The 23,822-nt window shown below is 37.9% G+C and overlaps 1 protein-coding gene across 3 annotated transcripts in view; it reads left to right on the top strand.

Moving 5' to 3' along the window:
- LOC137274525 (protein Fe65 homolog) overlaps nucleotides 1-23,822 on the top strand; it is a 110,678-nt gene that overhangs the window by 46,741 nt on the left and 40,115 nt on the right. For all 3 annotated transcript variants that reach the window (XM_067807762.1, XM_067807764.1, XM_067807763.1), the window contains exon 3: nucleotides 23,158-23,716. In XM_067807762.1, coding sequence (XP_067663863.1) covers nucleotides 23,158-23,716 — 559 coding nt within the window. The remainder of the gene's footprint in view (nucleotides 1-23,157; nucleotides 23,717-23,822) is intronic.

Below are 23,822 nucleotides of genomic sequence, written 5' to 3'. Positions count from 1 at the left end.
ACATTTCCTGAACTCGTCTCTTAGCATCTTACATTTCACTGCTGCAACAAAAACATGTTTAATCCTTAGGGGAATGCTTCATGAGAAACATGTCCCATTTGTCACTAAGGTGATTCATGTTTTAACCCAGCAGCTCCAAGAACATATAGTTCTTGAAAAGACTCTTATCAGTCTTGATTGGACGTTGTTGCTATTGGACATGATCTGACAATGTTGCTGTTTTGACTGACATGTCCCGAATGTTGTGGGACATGACTTAATAAGCCATCATACTGTTGGACATGATCTGACAATGTTGCTGTTTTGACTGACATGTCCCGAATGTTGTGGGACATGACTTAATAAGCCATCATACTGTTGGACATGATCTGACATAGTTGCTGTTTGAAGTCACATGTCTAGATTGTTGTGGGACATTGCTTGATCATGATGCTTTGGGACGTGTCCCATCTAAGCCATTGTGCTGTTGGACATGATCTGACAATCTCACTCAACTAAGGTTAATTTGCACATGACCCAAACATACATTGCTTGCAGGCATAGTTTGCCCATGTTGCTGTTTGATGGGGCTTCTGGGGCATCAGCGACATGCACGTTGTTGCAATACAAGTAATAGTTAAGACATACATACAGCTTAACCCGGCCGTAGCTGCATTATTGTATGGGGAAAAGCTGACAGAATGAACGCATGCTTCCGCAGATTCTTATTTACAGGAAATCTTGTAGAATTGATGAATTTCATGTAAATTATGATAATGTATGTGATATGACTGACTCAAGTTTGAATTAAAAGGTAACAGTGTGAAACAATCAACATCAAAAGAATTCAAATGTATTCAGAAATACTTTTATGAAATAATTTTACAGTGTAAAGATTTATGTTAACAATATATTTCAAAGCAACATCTAGGAACTTTGACCTTACTGCCCTCTGAGCTGAGGAAGGATATGTAAGATAGTTCCATCAAGACCAAGACATCCCATGTTTATTCTACACAATGGTGTCATTGACCAGTTTGCTAGATTGTTTGACTTTATTCTCTCAGATAGCTTCTCTTAGTACAACCTGTAATTCATTTATTAAGTTTGACAGCACAGTTAAACAGCTTTCACTTATTCCCTGACTTCTGAAGTACTAGCTCTTTACTTTAAAGCAGCCCCATTCCTTTAGTTTGAAATAAAATGCAAGCTGTATTAATTTTGAATTTTAACATCACACTCAGCACTTTGCAATATGACAGCCATCTGGAAATAATGGAGTCGGTACCAGACAGTTGATGGATTGATATCTTCAGCATCCATCTACACAGCTGGTGTACAGTGACTTGGATCAACCAGTAAGAGAACCTGGCCATCCAATCCAGTTAGTCACCTCTTACTAAAAGCATCCTATTTCTGATGGCCAGCTTGAACCTTTGATTTTATTCGGTCTTCACCTCCTGGTTGAGACTCTATTTGGCTAAAAAGGATAATGTCCTTTTCTTTTTGTATATCAGTTTGATGTGAGATCATATTTTAATGGCTATTTCTTATCTGTCTAGGTTCCATTGAACAAAATGAAATGTCCCTGAATTTGTGAGATTAGGCTTGCAGCAATTTGGCAAGAAAAGTATGTTTGATGTCAGATCTATTAGACTTCCTCCTAGGCTATCAAGGCATCATACAACTGGCTGCCAAGAATTTGTGTGTTTTTGTAAGTTATATGGTACAAGTATATTTACACAGTGTAAATGTTCAACTGGAGAAAGTTGAAGCACATTTGTGACAATCTGGTTTAACAAAAGTACAAAGTTTTCTCTCTGAAATAAAGAGCAAGAGGTTGCATCAAGCCATGGCCATATAAGTATCAGCACTCTTCACCTGAACTTTAACATAGAGGTCCTAAAACCAGCTCTTTTCACCAATTTTGTAACTGTTTTTACAAGTTTAACCGACTGAATTCCTTTACGATTTAGTATGATTACGATTTTGAACTTCCATGTGAACCTGAGAATATGCAGTAATTAATTTAAAACCGGATCCTATCATAGAGACATGTATGTATATAGAACATTTCTGTTCAAGTAAGAAACAATAAGCCTTCAGTTTCATCCCCCTTACTTGTTTTTATTCATTAAGAAAACAATTAGTAGAAATAATAAGAAAGCAACAAGATTTAAGTATATGTTGAGTGTGGGAGTTATGATCACCTTAGTGCTGTGATCAATTTTAGGAACTAGGCCCTGTTTCATCCTCTATTACTGCTGTCATTGAATTTGCCTAGTCTTGCCTACAAGATACAAATCACTTAACAATGACTTGAAATGCATGAAAAACAATATTTCACTAAGTAGTTGCTTGGGTGCTGAGACCATTTAGCCTTTCATTTCTCAGGATGTAAGCTGATTAATGTTACTGTAGGTCCCTCCTGTACTCTACCAATTAGTTGCCAAAATTTGATGTCATTACACTGCAGTGAATTAAATCTTGTAACCCTTTGCTCTATGAATTTGATGACCTCTCACGTCATCAAAGGTCAGCACCATGACCTAATCCTTTCTGTTTTAGAACTAACCATTTCTTGACTATTGGTAACGAAAGGAGAAACGTTGTTGACCCAGAGAGTCATGACCTCTTTCCTAATCTGTGATTAATGACCTTTGTCCAGCACCTCCCCGATCATTCCACGTCCAGAAAACATGGCCACCAGGTGACCACTGACATCATTATGGAAGATTCGGCGTGAATTAAGCATCTCATCAGGTGGAATTAGAGCTGGTGTGGGGGAGGAATATTCATGCTCACTGCCAATACATCAGTTCCAATGTCGCTGTGTGATATTGCTGCCTTGTTTGTGATCCTCTCATTTATGGCAGCAGTACATGTGTTTGCCTGTCCTTGCATTCCAAGCTCGCATTATTTACATAAAAAATCTCCAGGATGTATAGGGTAATTGCTCTTTGACATGGCAAGTGATACTCAGAATTTCAGCGTTTGATGGCTTCTGATAATGTTAGTTGATCAATGCTTTGTACAATTCAGGTCAGGCTGGTTTTGAAGGTTTGAAAGTGGGTAGTTGGTTCCATAATGGTGGACATCTGTTTTATGAAGAATTACCCAGAGTAGTATATGTAATTGTCTGTCTGTTTCAAATTAATGAAGAATCATTTATTCACATTTCAAAATGGGTTTCATCCCCTTGAGGTTTCACGTGAGGAAATAGTCCCTTGGTCCCTGTGCTTGTCATCAAGGCAGCTAATGCTAGGATCACCAAGCTAAGTACCATAGGGATAGCACAGAGATGACCTCAAACTTAATGTAGGGTAGGTTTGCCTGTACTTGCGGCAACACAGTGGATGAATCTGAATATTTTATTGATGAGCTTTTTCTAAGCGCTGTGAATCGTATAGTTTGTCTGATTGACACTTAATGTCACAGTTAGTAAATTTTAAGCTGTACTTCAATGACACATATGGTCTGTATGTAATATAGTGTAATACAATTGGGAACAGACTATTTCGTGATAGCATAAAGATTAGTGTCACAATGCAGTGAATCCACTATGAGGCAAATATGATACTTGTCACAATTATTGGGCAACAGATACAATAGCAGTGTATGCATTACTCATTGTATTCAGTGAAACAAGAACAAAATATATTCTCTGACCTGTTCAGATCTTGTTGACAGTGTTAATTTTTCATGACAATAAAGGGCGGTCGGATAGCCTAGCGATATTGCTGGAATATTGTTAAAATAGCCATAAAACCATACTCACTCACTCACCTTTTAGGGATTATTTGCAAAAAAATCAGTTAATTAGCAAAAACATAGGCTACTTACAAACAGTTAACTGTATTTTTTTCATGCCACCATAGCTGCAAGTGTGTAGAACCAAGAAGGTTGTTATCTGTGGTGTTCCTCGGGCATTTGGTACTAATGAACCCGTAATTTAGCCAGGAATATATGTTGTTGAGACGTTTGACCTAAAATGGCTTCTTGAGAGATTGTGACCTGTCCTTAAGATGTGCCTGTTGCCCTGCCTTCAAGGTGATCTCTATTGTTTCATACTGTCTAGGAGTGTAGCAAATACACTATGAGGTGAATATTATGTGTGTCATGAATGTAGGGTAATGAATACATTATTGTATATTCACGATTACAATATTGAGTTAGTATATGTATTACTTATCATATTCACTGGGACAGTAACGAAAATTTATGGTAAAAACGTTGTTTTAATGTATCACAATGTTAAAATTTGCTTCTTGCTGAATAATATTTAGGTCAACAGGACCATATTAGGGGCCATTTCAAAGTGACATAAGTTATGCTCCCACTTGTATTTTTGATTTCGTATGTCTCGCTGTGATAGATAGCAGATAAGTCCAAGTAGGAAACTTCCTGATTTTTAAAACCGTCATACATATTCTATTGTAATGTTTAGGAATAGCAAATTGAATTCACAAAGGGATACAATTACAATATGCGAGTGAACAGCTGTAGTATAGTCCTGTGCTGGAAACCCAGTGCCAGACTGTATTAAGGCTGAAGGGACATTATGAAACACAATACATGTAGTCCTTTATGAAAGGTTTTCGCGATCATATTGTGTCACTGCAAGGTCAAAAATAGATGTAAGAATATTCATGTGCTTGTGGTTCAAGAAGACAAAATGTGTGGTTGTGCACATCCAGTGAGGTCTATGACTGGCATTTAGAAATGATGCAGGTAAGGAAGGGTGTTTTATGGATGTCAACTCCGTGTTATGAGGAGCACAACATATCAGAATATAAAGGCCAAGGAGTAAAGAAATACTCCGAAATGTTGTGTTACTCATAGTAAAGAAGTAGACATCCATGAAACCCTTACATCCAGTTAGATACCTCACTCATTTGATTATTGTCAGCTTGTGTCTCTTTCAACTGATGTGCATGCTTTGTATATTACTTCCGCTGAAGCATGCATTGGATATCGAAAGTCTTCTGACATATGGTAATAAATCCAGCATATAACTGTGTGTGATATTATCTCCACATTGTCCTGAGCTATAATTAGCCAGTATCTGTTTTGGAAAACACAAACGCATCAAGAAACAGCTACACAACATAAGATGAAATTTGAGATGAAAGTAATCAATAAAGCTTACCCATTATCAATGAGATAATATAAAAGTTCTTTCAAAAAGGTAATGTATCTTAAGGTAAATTGCTCTGGAATTCTGCACCATATTATAAGAGGTGATTCGAGTGTTAATGACAGCCACAGCTTGGCGCAAATCATCCAGCAATTAGAGCCTCTGTCTCCACCCAAACCTAGTCAGTCTAATTCATTGGGGACAACGCTCTGATGAAGGTCTTCCTGTAGCACCTGAGAGAGGTCAGATTGGCAATGTATATTCCAAGTTGTCTGAAGATCATTCAGACGGTTGAAAAGTTCTTTGTATGCCTGACAGTACTTTCAGTTGGTAATTACTGTGAGGATATTCTCTAAACCTCATTGTACCTACAATGAGTATTCTCCAATAAGCAAGTCTGTGCAGGTGGTGTACCCTTATCAACATTGTGTTAAGGAAGAAGTGCAGAAATGGTTCTTTGAAACTGACCAAGTATTGAATTAAGCCTTGTCCAAGCTGATGAATGGGCATTTCCCTTGACAGATCATGGACAGATGAAACTCGTACAAATGTTGCTTTTATCACATAGGAAAACATCAGGAGAAGGCCAATTACTGAACATTGCAGTAGTAACCATCAGGCAGTCTGTCTCGCGTCTCTCCAGGACATGGAGAAGCCAATAGATACAGTTGTTAGTGATGAAGTGAATTCAGGTCTGCCCAGGCTACGCAGCTAAACAGCCAGATAGCTTGAAGGAATTGGTAAGTGGATGAATTCAGGCCTCAGAGGTCACTATTCAGCCTCAGTGTTGAACAAATATCAATGGACACTTTAAAGAAAGGTATTGGCCCAGTAGACTGACAAGACCAACAGAGTGCAAGACATTTTATTTTGCATTGTTCCATTGAAGAGTTGAGAGATAAATCCTATATCAAGTGAAAGAAACTTTTTAAATAAATACCAATTTTGAAATAAAAGCCGATTTTCCAATTTGGGTACAAAGGGCATATAAGATTAATCCTTTTGACTTATATGTGTTATCTCTGGTGTAAGTATCCATTACTGAGTGAGTTTTTAATGGAAGCATGTTAAAAGATTTTTCTGTTTTACATGATAATAATCTTATTAAACAGACTCAATTTTGTTGTAATGCGAAAAACAATCAGAATGTTACGCATGATATTTTGGAAACAGCAATATTCTGATGATCTTCCATTTTTTTTCAACTCTGCGTAAAGTTGTCTGTGTCTAGAAATAAAGAGATTTTGTTGAGCGCAGACAAATAGGTAGATTGACTGCATGGTAAATAGACCTCAAGACTGAATTCCAACTTATGTATATTTGGGTTGGTTCCACCAGATGAAATGTCAAGCTTATGAGTAATACACAACCATCCCTCCACCATGTCTGGTAACATAGATGCGATGAAGCTCACTTTTGTATATAAAGATGCAGTACGGTCAATAACATTGCTCATATTCTTAGTTCTGTTGTTCAAGACTTGCATTACTGTGGATGTTCTCAGTTACATTGAGACAATACAGTATTGAGACATTTATATAGACTTTTTGTAAGCCAACAACTCTCAGTTTTGGTGTTTACCCCAACTACATGGAGAAACAAAATGAGAAACAATTCCACACAGAGCAGTGACCCCAGTGACTTCAACTGTGATATGGGCACAAACTTTGTAACCTTGACCTTTCTCCGGGTTGCTATACAGACAGTTTGAAAATGTTGACTGCTTTTCAAATTTCATCTGTGGTAATAAACAGAATATTACTTTCACTTCAGTTTTGATATCAAGTTTATGTCCTTTGCTAAGAATGTTTCAGTTTGCACTGAGCAGCCTTTGGCCAAAGTTGCAGTGATTTATCTGAGGATATGAACTTGATATTTATTCACAGCGCATGTAATGTTCAATAATACTGTTCTAAATGCTGTAGAACCAATGTTGTTTGCTCTTGAACTCCCATCCTTTAACACAAACTTAAAGCAGACCTCCCTTATCTCTGTCCAGCCATTAACTGGCTGAACTGTCCGTCAACTGCAGCTTTACAGCGATAGAATTTTTTTAGGTTATTGTCTTTAATGATGGAAGATTTTCATGAAAAATGTGTCTCACAAGCAGAATTCAAGATTCAATAGCTACAGAAGGAAGCTTAAGTCTGTCATGGTGAATGTGATTGCTAAATACTTACTGGTCATTTGTATAAATGCAGATGATGAAGGAAATGTTTTATACAGTATGTCATATGGCTTTCTCCGTTGCTTGTACATGTATTCTTAGGAAAAATATGTTACAAAATATATTGCTTCTATCTTGATCAGTACTTTGCATTTGCTTTTAACAGATCCTTGAACAAGAGCACATTTATGTTTATGAGGTCAATGATTATACACTAAAAGGTCCTGGATGAATGCATACTTACCCCGGGACATGTATTTCTTGATGCACTGGGGAAAGGCTGAGGGAGCACACAGCACAAGCATCACACAGGGCTAACTCGTACAGGTTTCTCAGTGTTAAGTATGTTGTCATAGAGTTCTTGAACATCTTGTAATATCTTTATCAATACAATGCTCAACATTTTAGATGCAGGCATCCTTCTTGCCACATTGGTTCTTTGAATGTTGGCATCAAGTTAGAGCACACAGGCCTTGAAATCTAAACTGTTTCTACAAAACAACCCAAGTTCCTTGTGAACTAACCCATACTCACTGTTGTCATAAGATTGTTTTGTGCAACAGGATCCAGACTGTGATCTGTGGTTGTCTGACAAACTGTATTTGGTTTCATGAAGGAACCACGATCCACAAGGAAGCCACCATCAAGTGTATTCTTGGATCGGGAAGTGCTGGCTTGTGTTTCTCCTGTTGCCTTCAGTGGTGTAATTGGTAGTTATTACTGTTCAGGAACGACCATTCTATACTACTGGAGACATGTCAATCAATCAGCCCCAGACTGATGTAATAATGTCCGTCTAGTCAACTGTTCAGTCCTACTCTTAGATGTCTTTCAGAATTTTCTATAACTGTATATGTTGTAGTTGTGAGTCATCAGTGCAGATGTCTTGCAAAACGAACGTCTGCTGTGACTGATTTTTTAAGGTAATATATGGCAGATGAGACAAAACAGATTGTACCACATTTGAATGTGACAGGTAATTCTGGGTAAGTTGTACGGAGACAAGGGAGATAACTAAGTCGAGATTTTTGTTTTGCCTTTGTGTTTTTCTCCATTTCAAAATAGATGTAATAGATTCCACCCCCTCTAGTTTTTTAAGCATCAGGGGTGCTTATTGGGGCATGTTAAGCACCCTTAATGAAAAAAATAAAAGCTTTCCAACTTTTGACATGACATAACATGACTGAAAGAATTTTTAAAATGGATATTCAGCAGAGACTGGTGGCTTTGAAATATTTACTGTCAGAATATTGTTTACTCTGTAACTTTTTTTTTTACATTCTCTTTCGCATTCTCTAGGAAGTACTTTCAATGTGTAATCTGCACCTTTGCAATGTTACGAAATAATTATGTTGCTGGAAACAGACTTTAGCTGTTTGGTTTCCTTTACATCATATTTGCAAAATTTGTTTGATGGAATTTTGTAATAATTCATTCTGTTGGTTATTAATCACATCTTTAAAAACATCATGATGCATAAATCCAGCCTGAGGCAGCAGTTTTTGTCACAATTCAATTTGCATGCAATCACATTTTATGTCAGCATCTGAAGACTTTAGCAGCAAACCCTTTCTTTCTCTCTTGTCTGTTTCTTTCTTTTATTGGGCCCAGAAGGAATTAGAAAATATGATTATGGAACGAAATGGCTTTATGTAATTATTGTCAAATTGATGTTGGTTCTATGAGAATCAAACAATGTTGAACAGACATTTGGCATTTCAGTTCCATAATCGCATCAGAAACGATTCTCTTGGATGTTAATCCATGTCAATAAATTCTTTAATGTTGTTGTAAGTTCCAAAGAGTCTTTCATTCCTTACACTGTCAAGCAATTGTGTTGGGACTCTTAGCTGAACTGGAACCCCTGTTGCTTTCATTCATTTGATACCCTCACCTTTGTGTCAACTTGTATGAATTATATTTACTCACAGGGTAGTTGTTTTTGAACATTGTTGCAAGGTTGTGTTTGAGATAAACCCAAAACATCAACTGGTCCTTGCTCCAGTATCAAAATGTTTAAGGAATCACAAGATTCAAACAGGAAATAAGCAGATTAAAAGCACACCTATTTTTCCTCTTTCTTTACCACTTGACCCATGAAGATCTGGGTGGGATTGACCTTTAGTAACCGATGCTTGTCATAAAAGGCGACTAGCGGGATCGGATGATCAGGCTCACTTACTTACATGTCATCATATCCCACGTGTAGATTAACGATTATGTTGTTGATCACTGCATTGTCTGGTCTAGACTCGATTAATCATTATATACAGAACACAGCCATATAGCTGGAATATTACTGGGTATGACATCAAAAATCAACCAAACCACTTTCCCCATTCTTCCCCTTTGCTCACTCTCCTCTCACCTTTTTCTCACCCTCTCATTCTTTATCACTTTCTTCCCCTGCATCCTCTCAATTTCAAACACCACAACGTATTGAACTTCATACCCCATGCTTAGCGGCATAGAGATAGAGAAAGTTCCTATTTAGTCTGCATGGCTGTGGTAAACTGGCAGCCTGTTGTCTCTTGGCTGATGTATTGAGTTAGTACCACCAGTGTATCTGGTTCATATCATATATGGATTACCTCTTGAAGAGCTTTCATCTAAAAAGACTTATCAGTTTGTTTCTCCAAAGAAGAGCTGCCAGTCACCAATGCTTCACTCTTTACTATATGTTGTATTTTTTTTCATTCAACTGTGAAAAATTCCACAGACAGACACAAGTCTCTTCAACATCACATTGGTCAGGTTTCAAGGGTAGGCTCTACTTCTCTGTCTTTTATTTTTGTCAGTAAAGTACAGAATTTCTTTGACTCGTCAGTGTACATGATCAGTCATTTGAAAAGATTCATTAACTTTCAGTACATAGAATAATCTGCTGCATAATACGAAAAAAAACTCTTTTCATGAATAGACAAGCTATCAGTCTTGATGTCAGTACTACCTTAAATTCGTAGTACCTTAGGATTATTCGAAGCAGCATTTAACTCAACTCCGTCACTAATTGTTTAAGCATTTGCATTGAGAACAAACTGTTGAAGGTTCTATCCTCATCCACATCTTAGCTGTAAAAGATGAAACTTGTTCTTGCCCTGCCTTCCACTGCATTGAGGGTTAGAACTATGACTCAAAGTCAGTATTAGTTGTAAGTTTAGGTTTACGCTGCTTTTAGCAATATTCCCGCTAAATCACTGCGAAGGACACCCGAACTGAGCTTCACACATTTTACCTTGTAGAGAACTGATCCTGGGTCATTGGTGGGAAGAGTGAACACTTCAACCACTAGGCTACTCCACCTAGACCAGCATCAACATATCGTCTTGTATGCATGTTGCTGAATGGATGCAACTATTTTGAACTAAACTGTTGACTGCATTTGTCCACCGCTGACTGCATGTGATCACCGCCTCTTCATATATTTCTTTGGTAGTTTCATGGATTTACTTCTTGATCTGGGGACCTTGTACTCATATCAATTGACATATTTCTCGTGCAGTTTGTGCTCTCATGGTTTGCTGTCATTTGTCTTACCCTCATAATTTATCACTGAATGGCATATTTGTATTGAACAAATTTCCTGTAAATTTTTACTCAAAAGTATTTCTGGATTTTAATCTTAAAATTGTTTGCTTTCACTGCATGTTATATCGATCATTGCCCACACTGGCTGTACAATCTCTGCTGAGTATGTTGTTGATAATATTGTTAATCTTCATATCATATTGTAGGAAACAGGCAAATAAAAAAAAAACATCATGTACCTAAATAATCAAATTTTCCAATTTGAATTCTGACACTTATGATTTAAGTGTGTGAGTTCTTTCCATGAAAAATCTATATTGGAAGAAACATGTCACTCTCTTTTTGTGCGGAATGGAAACAAACCAATTTATATAGTGCTGTTGAGAGGTAAGAAGTTACAGAATTAATCATTTCCCTAAAACCTGGTTTCAAATATTGTTCAGTTACTTAGATTTGATTAGATTTATGAAATGATTGGATTTCTTACAAATTTAATTAAAGATATGGTTGCAGAAATTTACTTCATTAATGGCGTAATGGACCTATAGCTGGAAAAAGTTTGTGTTTGATATTACGATGAGTTCATTGCTTGGAACCACTGTTACAGACCTGTATGATGTCTTTTGCTTTACAACCCATTTGAGTCAGAAACAGACCAGTGAATCTTGTACAAATTTGACACATGTCATTTATTAATTCTGTGGTTTCACCCTGCCTGACAGACAACAACTTTTGCGTTTTCATTGATGATAGTTTCATAAACAACCTTTAAGGTGGAGTCCTAAAAATGTTTAAATATCACAAAGCTGTTGGATATTAGTAAATGATAAACATGTGTACTATTATATATATTTATGTGGCAATTTTGTACAATGATTAAATTTCCAATTCATCTGTCCATTTCAGACTCAAACGGACTGTACATGTGGTTAAATGTAGACTAATACTGAGAAATAAGGGTTGTGACCCAAATAAACTAAATGAGATACTGTCTTCAGTGGTGAAGGTTAAGTGATGGAGAGAGTGATTTATTGAAACTGCTGGAGACATATTGGAATGTGACATGTGTTAACCAAGTGCACAAGTTTGACCACCCACTCCTCCTTAGTCACCTACGACAAGCATGGGTTGCTGAAGATCTTCTTTGATATTCATACAAAGTGACTGATTTGATAAGGTGGTCATATCACCTCAGGGACTTGTCTGATTGAAGTTCTGCTGATGTGTTTCTGCTGCCCGCCTCTCAAATATTCTTGGTATCGTTAAAGATTCTTCAGCGGGCTTCTATCCCCCCAAAAGTTGTTTGGTCTTTTTGATGTTTAAAGCTTCACTCAGCAATATGGTGGTAGACTGTAAGTCACTGAATCTGAACCAGTGATCCAGTGATCAACATCATGAACATCGATGTCAGTAATTGGGCATACCATGACATGTGTTAACCATGTCAATATGAATATGAAACCTGGCCGTATTAGTTATTGACACTTCTTGTACTTCTACAATCCTCAGACATTGGTGGATACCCAGTTCTTAGGAAGTGGTTGTGTATAAAAGGAGTATTTTTGAACTGGAGTAGCTGGTGGTACAATAAGACTCTGTCAATCTATTTTTGCAAACATATGTAGACACCTTCCAAGTTCTAAAACCATACATATCTGACTTTGAATTCGTTAACTGATTATTAGCTTCCATGTAGAATACATCACACTACTGAAATATGGATCATAGCATAGCAAGGGCATGTAAATTTGTATTAAAAGAATATGATTGTCAGCTATCTCACTGGTCTAAATCGATATCGTTAGCTGCAGTGAAAGTCACATATTTGAACTGTAGACTTTATCCACAAGAATGGTGTGGAAAATTGCATGAAGGGTATTCTGGAATTATTTTCAGTTGTGTTTTATACCATATCCAGTGATTTTCCTCTGAAATAGGGAATTAGTCATTGATTTTAAGGTGTCCTTGTAGCCTCATATTGACTTTAATTTGAATATGGGTTATTTTCTTCTATAGAAATGCCTCCATTGATGGCAGATGAATTAAGACCTGGGTGATGAGAATTGTTAGGATAGTTCAGCTATGAATTGTGTGCTTGTTGACAGGGTCAGGTAGAAATTGTTTTCTCTGATGTTAATAGGATTATATCTGTTCAAAAAGATGATACTTTTTTATGTTAATAAGCAAACAAATTGAATTGCATTTGCACATTTAAGAAGTAATGAATTTAACTCTGGAGTGTCACTGTGCCAATGGAGTCTACAGAATGTCTGTACCCAAAACTTTTGAAACTAGAAGCCTTCATGTGGATTTTTGCCTCACTTCCTGTAGAATTCAATGTTTTATGTGGATGGTTGTTAGACAAACCTGCTAGACTGAACAGAATTTTACTGGCTGCAGTGCTTCAGATTATTGACTGAACTCAGAGTCTGCTGATGTATGAGATCTAAACTGTACTGGCAGTTACAGCTCCCGTTTCTTCAGACAAGTAAAAATACAAAGTTCTGTAGATCCTGTTTAAGAACATAGTATATGAGGCTGCTGATTGCTTTGTAAACTCCCACCACATAGTGCATCTACAGACCTGTCACTCCTACTGCGTAGAATGTATAGTCCATCAGGATAACACCAAAGCTTAGTCCAGAGCTTAGAGTTCATCAGAATAACACCAGAACTTAGATCCTGTCAGGATAACACCAGAACTTAGTGCCCAGAGCCCAGATCACCAGAGTTTGTGCTACTTGCACATGCATACTTAAATGTCTAGGCTGTCTTTTATTCTTATCAGGGTCATGTTTCCTCATATCTTATCTGGTATTAATCAGAAAGTATATATAAATATATGCCTATCTTTTTTAGATTTGTGTGAGAAAATATGAAGGGCTGATTCTGAGGTATTTGGCAGATTCCATATTGTGATAAATGCTTCTGTACTCATAGATATGAGGACACTTTCATACTTGTCAAGTTTTACAGATAGTTGTAGATTGATGTCAGAATCTATGTGAGCATACAATTTTTGTAAATTAGCACTTTCCAAAGCATTATGTTTACATGGATTCCATCACCATACTTCCATTTTCAAGCAGCTCAGGAAATTGGGGAGCGATACATTCTGTCTGACATTTGGGTCTTTTTTTTCTTTCAGAAACATAATCACAAGCAAACATTGTCCAGCAAGCAATTATTTATTCATATACATGAATTTATATGGAACACATTCAGTAAATGTTGAATGTCGTCATACTGTCAGGTTGTTATGTTTGAATATGAGCCTTCCGCTATCTGCTTCCTGTGCTTATAGAAAGTGTAGACAGTTTTGCTTAACTTTGTTGACAGGTTAATACATTCCTGCCTAAACCTGTCAAACACTACCATTCCTTTACACATTACATTGCCAGATTAGACCAGGAATAAATTCCTTTGCTTTCCTTCCAGAATAATGTTGTCTACAAATTGTTCCAATGGTAACTCCTTTGAGGCTTCATTTTGTCTGTCCTTGTCTGGTCCTGTGGCATCACCTTTACTACTACTGGAAAACTTCAGGGAGACACAGTATTCTCTGCCTGTAATACAAAATAGAACTTTAGCATTTGGCAGTGTTTTTTGAGTGTCCCTCACATTCCAGTTACTTCTTCAAGTTACAAATGTTATAGGTCAGGGTTACATTGTGTTGGATTACACTTGGTATTGAGTATTACCTTCTCTATCTGCTATGTATACCTTGTTCTGCTTCCTCAACATTTTTATTGTGTTATTACCTATCCCATTGTCATTATTGTTAATCCCTTTGATGCATTCCCTTATGTTGTCTTGCTTGATATTGGTATAAGAAGCTATACCGAATCGTCACATCATAGAAACAACGAAGTTGTTATCCATAAAGTATTAGACTTTTCTATTATCTGTCAACTTCTAAAATGCCAGTCAAACAGATCAACAGATTTCATTTGGTTTTTGTTTTGGAGTGCATTGATAAATTTGGTATTACATAGTTCACTGGATATAACATGATGTCATGTGGAATACTGGTTATAATGTGGAGTCATGTAGTTTACTGGATATAATGTGGCATCGTGTAGCTTAATGGATATAACATGGAGTCTTGTAGTCTGTTGGATATATTCATGTACTCATCGTCTTTTCGTAGCTGCTTTTATCTTCCTTTTACAATCATTCTTACTCCTCTGAATTATCTTGTCTTCTGTGTTCAGGTTCAGATCCAGATTATGTCAAGGATTATATGATGTAGTCACCCTATGGATCCAATATGTTGGAGAGCATATTTTATAGTCCTGGGCACAGTTGGCCCAAGTGTCACTATTTGCCATGCAGAGTTGCCTCTCTTGAAGCATCAATGGAACCTATGATTGTATGTTTGAATCCCAGTTTACCGTCTTTACAGGTTTGTAAGCACCATAAGTGTTTCTACAGATTTACTGCTCCGCTTCAAGCTTTCCTCTCATGTCAAGCTGACATCACTGTGATATATGTCAAATACTATACTAGACAATGCTTAACTCATGATCTTACTTTTGATCTTCTATGATTCATATGATTTTTTCATCAAATGAACAAGACAAGCATATTTTTCGGAAAACATAATTAAAGGTACATGGTTTTGTTATCCAGTCTATTTATTGAAGTGTTAATGTTTTTTAACTTCTCTTCTGTAATACCTGGAAATATCTCAGCAGAAAGGATAAAAAAAAAGTGCCCTTGTTATACTGAATTCTATAGCTTTGGATTCTTATTGATTCAGAGTCTATTGTATGATTCATAAGGCTGATGTAATTCTGCCAATATTTACAGTAACAAGAATATCAGTGTAATCCTGTGTGAGCCAAGTATCAGGATTCTTTTTCTTCAACACGAACAATCTGAGTCTTGTTAAGAGCATTTCAAACAGTTCAGTGTTATCGATACACCACTTTTTCATGCACTGGGCTTCTTTTTCACAAGCTGAAGCTCGTAAACTTCCTCCGAATACATCTTGAAGGAGCTTACTCACAAATGCAGAGGGTGTTTAATGCAATTTATGTCGTGATCCTGTCGTCTCGCTGCACTGCTTCCATCCCACAGTAATTTCCAAGCATTCATTACTTAGAGCCCCTTAGGGACACGAGCAGTTTCGATTCCGCCACTGTGGATTTCGTCTAAATGCCTCGCTAGTCATGTATGAGAATTTCGCGAGAGGTGCACAGGTTGGTTTATTGTCACTCAAGGCTGTAATAATACCACCGAAAGTGAGAGTCAATCTCCAAAACAGATTCTGCTCGGTCACAGGCTGAAGGGCATCATAAGGCCTCTGGCTTGCTACAAAGATATTGATTTCAATGTTTGTCAAGCCACAGGTACAGACGAAGCAATAGTGCTGTAACCTGATTGGCTGGTGGTGATGTCAGCCACTGTACGAACCCATTCCAGACTTTCTTCACTTGGTCCAAACTGTCTTGTCCCTCCCTCTTTCGTCTTGTTTGATTTCACCCTACACAGTTTTCCCCAAGGTATCACTGCCTGCTTGCTCATGGTTCCATCCTTTGTGGCCTCTTGGTGACCATTATTAAAGAAGCAATCTCGTAAAGGGTGGAGGACTTCCAATCTTTCTCTTTATTAAAGGCAGTTGAAGCTGTGATCTGTCAAGACAATTGAAGGTCGAAGTGGTTGTTGGGAAATGGACGCTCTTTCGGCAGTGACCTGGTCATCAAATGCCCATGGCTGTCCATCATGGTGGCATTTCTGTCAATTCTTGATCACATCTCAAATAACTGATGAATAATTAGGTTTTAACACCAATTCTTTTTGAGAGTCCTTGACAAGCCTGATTTACAAGAGCAAATTTGCTGGGACTTTTTAGAGAGTGACTGAGACATTGTGGGAATGGACCTCTCATCAGATAGATGGGAAACGATTTACAGAATACTTACTCTGGGTTACTCTGTAAGCATAGACCAGGAAGTAAGTGAACAGTGTTAAGATCTTGACAAATCTGGGATTTGGGATTGAAGTTACCCTGAAATTTGCTCAAGATGGTATGGCTGTCAGTTTGATGGGATCAACTAGAGATGATATTGGCTGGTTCATTTGCTAATATGCTGAGGGTTCATTGTGTGTAAAGAAAGATGATCTATTTGATGGGCATTTTAGAAGTATAACAAGTCACAAGAAAGTAAGATTCTTTATGGATAACAACTTCTTTTTGTGTACTTCATGCGTCGTTTCAGTATGGATTCATATACTGTTGTCAAACAAAATCATATACACTAAAAGAAGTCGTTATCCATGAAAAATGTATATAGAGATGTTGGGTTTTGAAAATACATGTTCTCTGAATTTGCGCTCGATCCAATCAAAAATCATGTCAGTAGAGATGGTAAACTACTGCGTGGCTGGAATCTGTCATTCGTCCAAGTACAAAAGCAGGACTTGAAACTGACAAGAGTTTGCACCAGTTTCCGTTAAATCCAGTCATCCGAAAAAAATGAATGTAGTTTGTTTGCAACCCACAGACATAACATGTCATGTGTATCACACCTGCCTAATTACATAATGTGGCAGACACGGGACTCGGGTGCACAAGTCATAAATCAACTGATTTTCTTTATGTCGTATAGTCTGATAGGTGTTAAGTTCAAATTGCACGTGGTTAATGATTGAAGCTGTGTATTGCATGTTGTCTTTAGCAGACAGGCAGACAGACATATAGGTGTGAATAAACCAGACACTGAGCTTTCTCTGTGGCAGAGACTGCTTACCACAATCAGCAAGTTTTTTTACGTAACGAGTAGATTATTTACTTGTTTGTGTACACAACCAAGATTAGACTACTGCTCACGACCTCAGACGCTGGGCATGCATACTGTTTCAAGCTCCACAAACCTATTTACTGCGCATGCGTTATGGACGCAGCGCAGCTGTTGAAACCGGTTTTCCCCCCCAGCGCTGGGGGGAATTTAGTGAAACGTTTGAAATCCGATTTCGCAGGCTTTTTTTCCATTGCTTTTTTTTTTCAACTTTATAGGTTGAATTGGCATTTTTTATGATTTGTTTCGGTAAGTGCATACCGAAAGGTACCAGAATCTGCAAAGTTGTGTTTTACGTTGCATGTGACCTTTAAGTGAATGAGGAAGTTCTCAAAAGATATTCCAGCCAACATATATCTGACCCGAAGCACTGTTTTATCCCTTTTAAGTAAAAGAATACTGGCGATGTAAGAAGGGAGTTTTAAATATTTTATGTATTTATCATATTTTTTTTAATAATGTTATTGCAGGTCAAAGCTAAAATCTACATGGAATGGTCAATGACAGTGATGGATGTTTGAATATTTGTCAAGCAGTAACGTACAGTTTTGAACATCATGTGAAGTTCTTTATGAAGGGTTTCACTTACAGATTTGTGGCACTATTTCTTACCTTAGTATTTTTCAGAATTGAGCCCTTGAGATCTTATAATTACTGATAAACAGATATCATGGATGAAGTAGAAATTATGACTGTGTGAATTGTGTACAATGTGTAAAGCCCATTTCTGGTGTGCCATGGCTTGATATTGTGAGAATGTTGCGAAAAGTAGCATGAAACTAAACTCCGTTTTAGCGTCATTGTTCAAAATTATAGTTCCAAAAAGTTTAATGATTTTATATACCACCTTGCTATTTGTGTGTCAGTTTCACCAGTAGAAACTCTATATGGTTTAAATGAAGAATTTTCAATTGATCAGGTGGTTTATAGCCTGTGTAGTTAAACATGGTATGCTAATTAAAAGTGACACTTCCATCTGAGAGTCATCATTGATTCCAGTAAATTTGGCAGCACAGCGCCCAGCATGCTCACTATTTTCTTGTCATTTTGGGATCAAAAGTGGGAGTCTTTCTGTGGCTGTAACATGGCATAAATACCTGTCTAATCAGGCCTGTCACTTGCTGAAATTAAAATGGTTGGCATTTTTAGGATCATTTGCCATGTGGTTGACAGTTGAAATGGTGAGGGGAAGCTTGAAGCTTATCTCGGAATAGTTTGATGCCACCTATCTTTGTTTTTGACATGTCAAGAAATGTTCCACTCCAGGTGTTTTTGGCTGTGGTGTTGATTTATTGTGAATTATTTGTTACTGTGGATCTTTCTGTGAAGAGCTGCGTCCCTCTGCCACTAGGAGCTTCTTTTAAGAGATTCACAAAAACATTTTTGAGGATGTCAAAAATTATTTTTTGGCGAAATTATTGTGGTTACTGGAAAATTCAAAATATTTTTAGCAGGAGTTACACTTCAGATTGGTTCAAAATTGGTTCACATAATCATTTTTGATGTCTTGAGATATAGTGCTATACTTCACAATTAATGTCTTGAAAACCATTACCATTTTGACCACCTGTATATGTTCTGCCATCAATCTCATCCCCATTCCATGAACATCCATCATCATCATCACCATCATCATCATCAAAATTGATAATACAATTTGAACCATTTTCTGGTAATTATTCTCAATTTTTTACATTTCCAAGAGTGTACACCTGCATAATTTCTGTGGAAGGAGGGTCTCCCGCCATGATATTGCTGGAATATTACTATAAGCAACACTCACAACAGTAGGGGGAGACTTACTTTAATCTGAACATTTCCTCCAATTCCAAATTTTTTTTGTATGAATGCAAGTGAATCCTTAGTTAGTTGCTAGTCCACACAATTGATCAGGATAATTATGTGTTTAATGACATTTTGTCAGTTTGGAAAATATGTTATTGCCTGCAAGGACTGTGCTAGATCAGCATTTCAACTGAAGCTTACAAAGCAGTCCAGTGATGCAAACAAGTCTAGGTCTGGGCCTACATTATGAGCCCTAATGAGATTGTCCTGAGTTGGAGTGGGCCTGTTCTGACATTATTGGCCGCTGCCTTGACAGTTAACATGAGTTATTACGACAGGCTGTATATCCACACCAAGACAAATATAGGTTTAAAAACAGTCGGTTGGCATTCAGCTGTGATTTAGCTTGATTTGCGTGTCAATTTCTGATAATGTAATACGCTTTTGATGACTTGTTCTGAAACACAGGCCTTTTTCATTGCAAAATGTCTGTTTCGCTTTACTGTAATGCTGTTCTTATGTGTCGAAAGTGGTTTCAATACTTCAAGTGGATGCATGGTTTGAAGAGATTGTGTTTCTTAAAACAGAATCTGAACTTTTTCTTTGAGGAATATGTTTTACTTCTGGTTCATCTGATTTAGTACATGTAGATGAAATGTTGGAATGTGCAGCATACAACAAACCTCACATATTCAAGTATTGAATGACTGACTGAAGACCTTCAAGTGGTTAAGTGAATATCAGTGAGTGAGCGAGTTTAGTCTTATGCTGCAATATTCAAGCTATATGGTGGCAGTCTGTAAATAATCGAAACTGGTACCAAACACCTTGAGCATAGATCTGCATGGTTGGGAACCGATGACATTGGTTGTCATCGTTAGTTGCCTTTTGCAACAAGCATAGTTGCCTTTTATGGCAAGCATGGGTTGCTGAAGACCTATTCCATCCCAGACCTTCACGGGTCTAAAGGGATATCATTGCATTTCTTACTGATTCAAAAATACATCCTCTATCATTGACAATCGCTGGGTTGCTGGGTTCAGACTTGATTTGTTTCCAACCATATCATGCATTTTTAAGACTTCTGTTTGTTACGAAGGTGTTAATACCAGATGTACTGGTGCTTTCAGTGCATACCCATTGTTTCTGATGATGTCCTATAAACCTATCCCAATTCCACCATAAGTTCTTGTTACCCATGGAGGTCCCGGGGTAGAATAGGCCTTCTGCAACCCATGTTTGCCATAAATGGCTACTATACTTGTCGTAAGATATGACTAACGGATCAGGTGGTCAGGCTCACTGACTTGGTTGACACATGTCATCGGTTCCGAGTTGCACAGATCGATGCTCATGCTGGTGATCACTGGATTGTCTGGTCCAGACTCGATTATTTGCAGACCACCGCCATATAGCTGGAATATTACAAAGTGCGGCGTAAAAGTAAACTCACTCACTCACTCACTCATAAGTTCTTGTTCTTGTAACTCTATCAAAGAAAGTTTGAAGTCGGTGCATTTATTCCTTGGATGATATTTCATGAGTAGCATCACTTCTGTCACAGTACATTGAGAATCAAATTACAGACTGCCATGAAAGGCAAAATTTGAATACCAATAGCTTGCACAGCAATTTCTTCAGTTCCTTGCTGCAGTCATTAGAACACAACAGCTTCTGAAGTGGCCATGGAGATCCCGTGAAGTGCAGTTCATTGCAGCAGTCATCAGAACACAACAGCTTCTGAAGTGGCCTTGGAGATCCTGTGAAGTGCAGTTCATTGCAGCAGTCATCAGAACACAGCAGCTTCTGAAGTGGCCATGGAGATCCCGTGAAGTGCAGTTCATTGCAGCAGTCATCAGAACACAACAGCTTCTGAAGTGGCCTTGGAGATCCTGTGAAGTGCAGTTCATTGCAGCAGTCATCAGAACACAGCAGCTTCTGAAGTGGCCATGGAGATCCCGTGAAGTGCAGATCCATAGCCATCATGCTTCTTTGGGGACAAGTGACACATTAGTTGTGTCTGAGTGACTTTTATTGTCATGTGGTTAATCCCCCTCTCCTTTGGAAGGCTATAAACCATAAAGGGTTAAATGTAATCTGACTCTGTGAGTCATCCAATGGTCTAATACGTCCTGCAGTGTCGTTACAGAAACACTCAACTTGTCATTTCGTCCGACCTGTTGTCTATTACGCCATCGCTAAAGGTGAGCAATTTCACGCTCTTGGCTATAAATGACCAATCGGCGCTTACTCACTGAGTTTCACGCTCGTGTTATCAGAAATTGTGTCTATTGGCTAAATAGCCAAAGGTGACCAAAGGGAATAAAACCAAAATTGGCGCTGTAGTGGAATGGGAAGGATGGTAGAGCAACGCTTTTCTGTTCAGCTGGAGATTTGTTTTGCTTTGGTTCGATGGTAGCATGTTATGATTGATGGAGTGAAGGACAGGAGGAAAACATCATGTTCATTAATCATTGAAAATAGAGAAATAAACTGAGGAAGCATAGTGATTTAGGATTACTGATTTGCAGATGAATCGGTTGTGCTCTTTAAATTGGAATGGAAATCCATCGTTGTCCGAAAAGGATTCATTTTAGAGTGTCATTTATTATCAACGGCATCTGTCTGTATGAAAATAGAGCCAAAACTTCTCATCACCAGCACTCTGGCTGGTCCTTTGATGTGTTGTGTTTTTTCTGTCAGCTTGTGTTGATAGCTGTGTTGAAAAGCCATGCCTTATTGTAGTCACGTTTGTGGCAAAGTGACCTGACACTTGACTCAAGTTGTTATAGAATGGTTGACATTGTGGAATAAAAACCTGACTCTGTGTAATGTGTCAGTAGTTTCCATTTTGTATTTTGTTACAATGCTTATGAGGGTGGTGGTGTAGACAAGTGATTAATGTGTTTGTTGTCATGCCAAAGACCAGGGTCCGATTCCCCACATAGGTGCAATGTTTGAAGCCCATTTCTGGTGTCCCTCGCTGTGATATTTGCTTGGATATTGCTGAAACCAGACTCACCCAGTGTTCATGATAGACATTACTTTGTGCCTTAATATAACTGCTTTGTACTCTTCAGTTTCGTATTATCCATGTTTCAAGAGTAAATTCAGAAGGAGCAGTCTTTATTTGAAAAAGATCAGTCTTCAGGGTGCATGCCATTTTTGAGTGGGAAGACAAAATGGATAAAATGAGTTAGCTGGTGCAGATAGGTTGCTGTCAGTTGTGTCACCACCATTTTCCAAAAATTCATTTATTTCTGGCTTTAATATGGTTAAGTGTTTTTAGCCTGATGTTGGAAAACTGATGGTGTCTTCTTTCATTATCCTTTTGTACATGCTTAAAAGCTGAAGTATTTAAAAAGTCATGGATACATGTCTCTTCCCCAGGGGACTGTCATAAACATATCTTGTCAGGTTCACACTGGCAGGATTAGCATTTTTCTTTCATTTTTTTTTCTAGTTTTCATCTTGCTGGTATATTCATCATTGTTGCATGTGTTGTACCAACTGCATAACGTTTTGTTCATGTTATAATAAGATATTACATGATTATCACATTAGTTCTTTTCGTATGAATTATTACCGTCAAGTCGATTTTCCCCAGAGAAGTCGGACCAAATTGTACATCAGCCCTGAAGGATGGAATGCAAAGATTAACAACATACTTTTTTTTCAAGCTATAAATCTTAAGCAGTATAAACTAGACAAGGATACTAGATTGGGCATGAAGCTTCATTGATTTGGTTTATTTTCAGACTCTGACGCCACCTATCTGAGTTTTGCCAACCCCAACTACCATTTTGAAGATCGTCTCAACTCCAACCTGTCCAACAACAACAATAACAACAACAACAGCGAGGATGAAAACGTCAATAGCGAAAATGACAAGAACCTTTCCCTCACTGACACCAAGGTGACCCTGAACCGGAAGAAATATGCAAACATGGACTTATCTGACATGGGCATCATCACCAGCCCTGTCAAACTACTGTCTCCGGATAAAACCTTCATTCTAGATAAGCTGAACTCGCCAGACAGCGATGAGAACAGCGACGATGAGACGTATGGACGTCGACATTTTGATGAGTCGGACGACCTGCTGGAAGGGAGCGAGATCAAGGAAGATGATGAGATCACTTGTTACACCAACATCCCTTCCAAACCAAAAGGGTTCATGGGGTACTACTCCCTTCTGGAGGCAAAGGCTCGTGAGCGGCAGAACACACAGATAGACAGCCCTGACAGTCCTGATGATGGCTTGGATGTTGTGGAGGATGAGGAAACTCCTCTTGAAGAAAAGGCTCCAGAAGAAAAGTAAGATATATGTTCTGAATATATCTCAGTTATCTGTTAAATTAAGCCACTCTTGGTTGTATAAGTTTACACACATTTGAGTACATCAGAAGTTTGTGAACAGAAA

The sequence above is a fragment of the Haliotis asinina genome, chromosome 2, assembly GCF_037392515.1.
Source record: "Haliotis asinina isolate JCU_RB_2024 chromosome 2, JCU_Hal_asi_v2, whole genome shotgun sequence".
Lineage (NCBI taxonomy): Eukaryota > Metazoa > Mollusca > Gastropoda > Lepetellida > Haliotidae > Haliotis > Haliotis asinina.
Note: the sequence above shows the minus strand (reverse complement) of the source record. Positions and strands in the feature narration are given on the sequence as shown.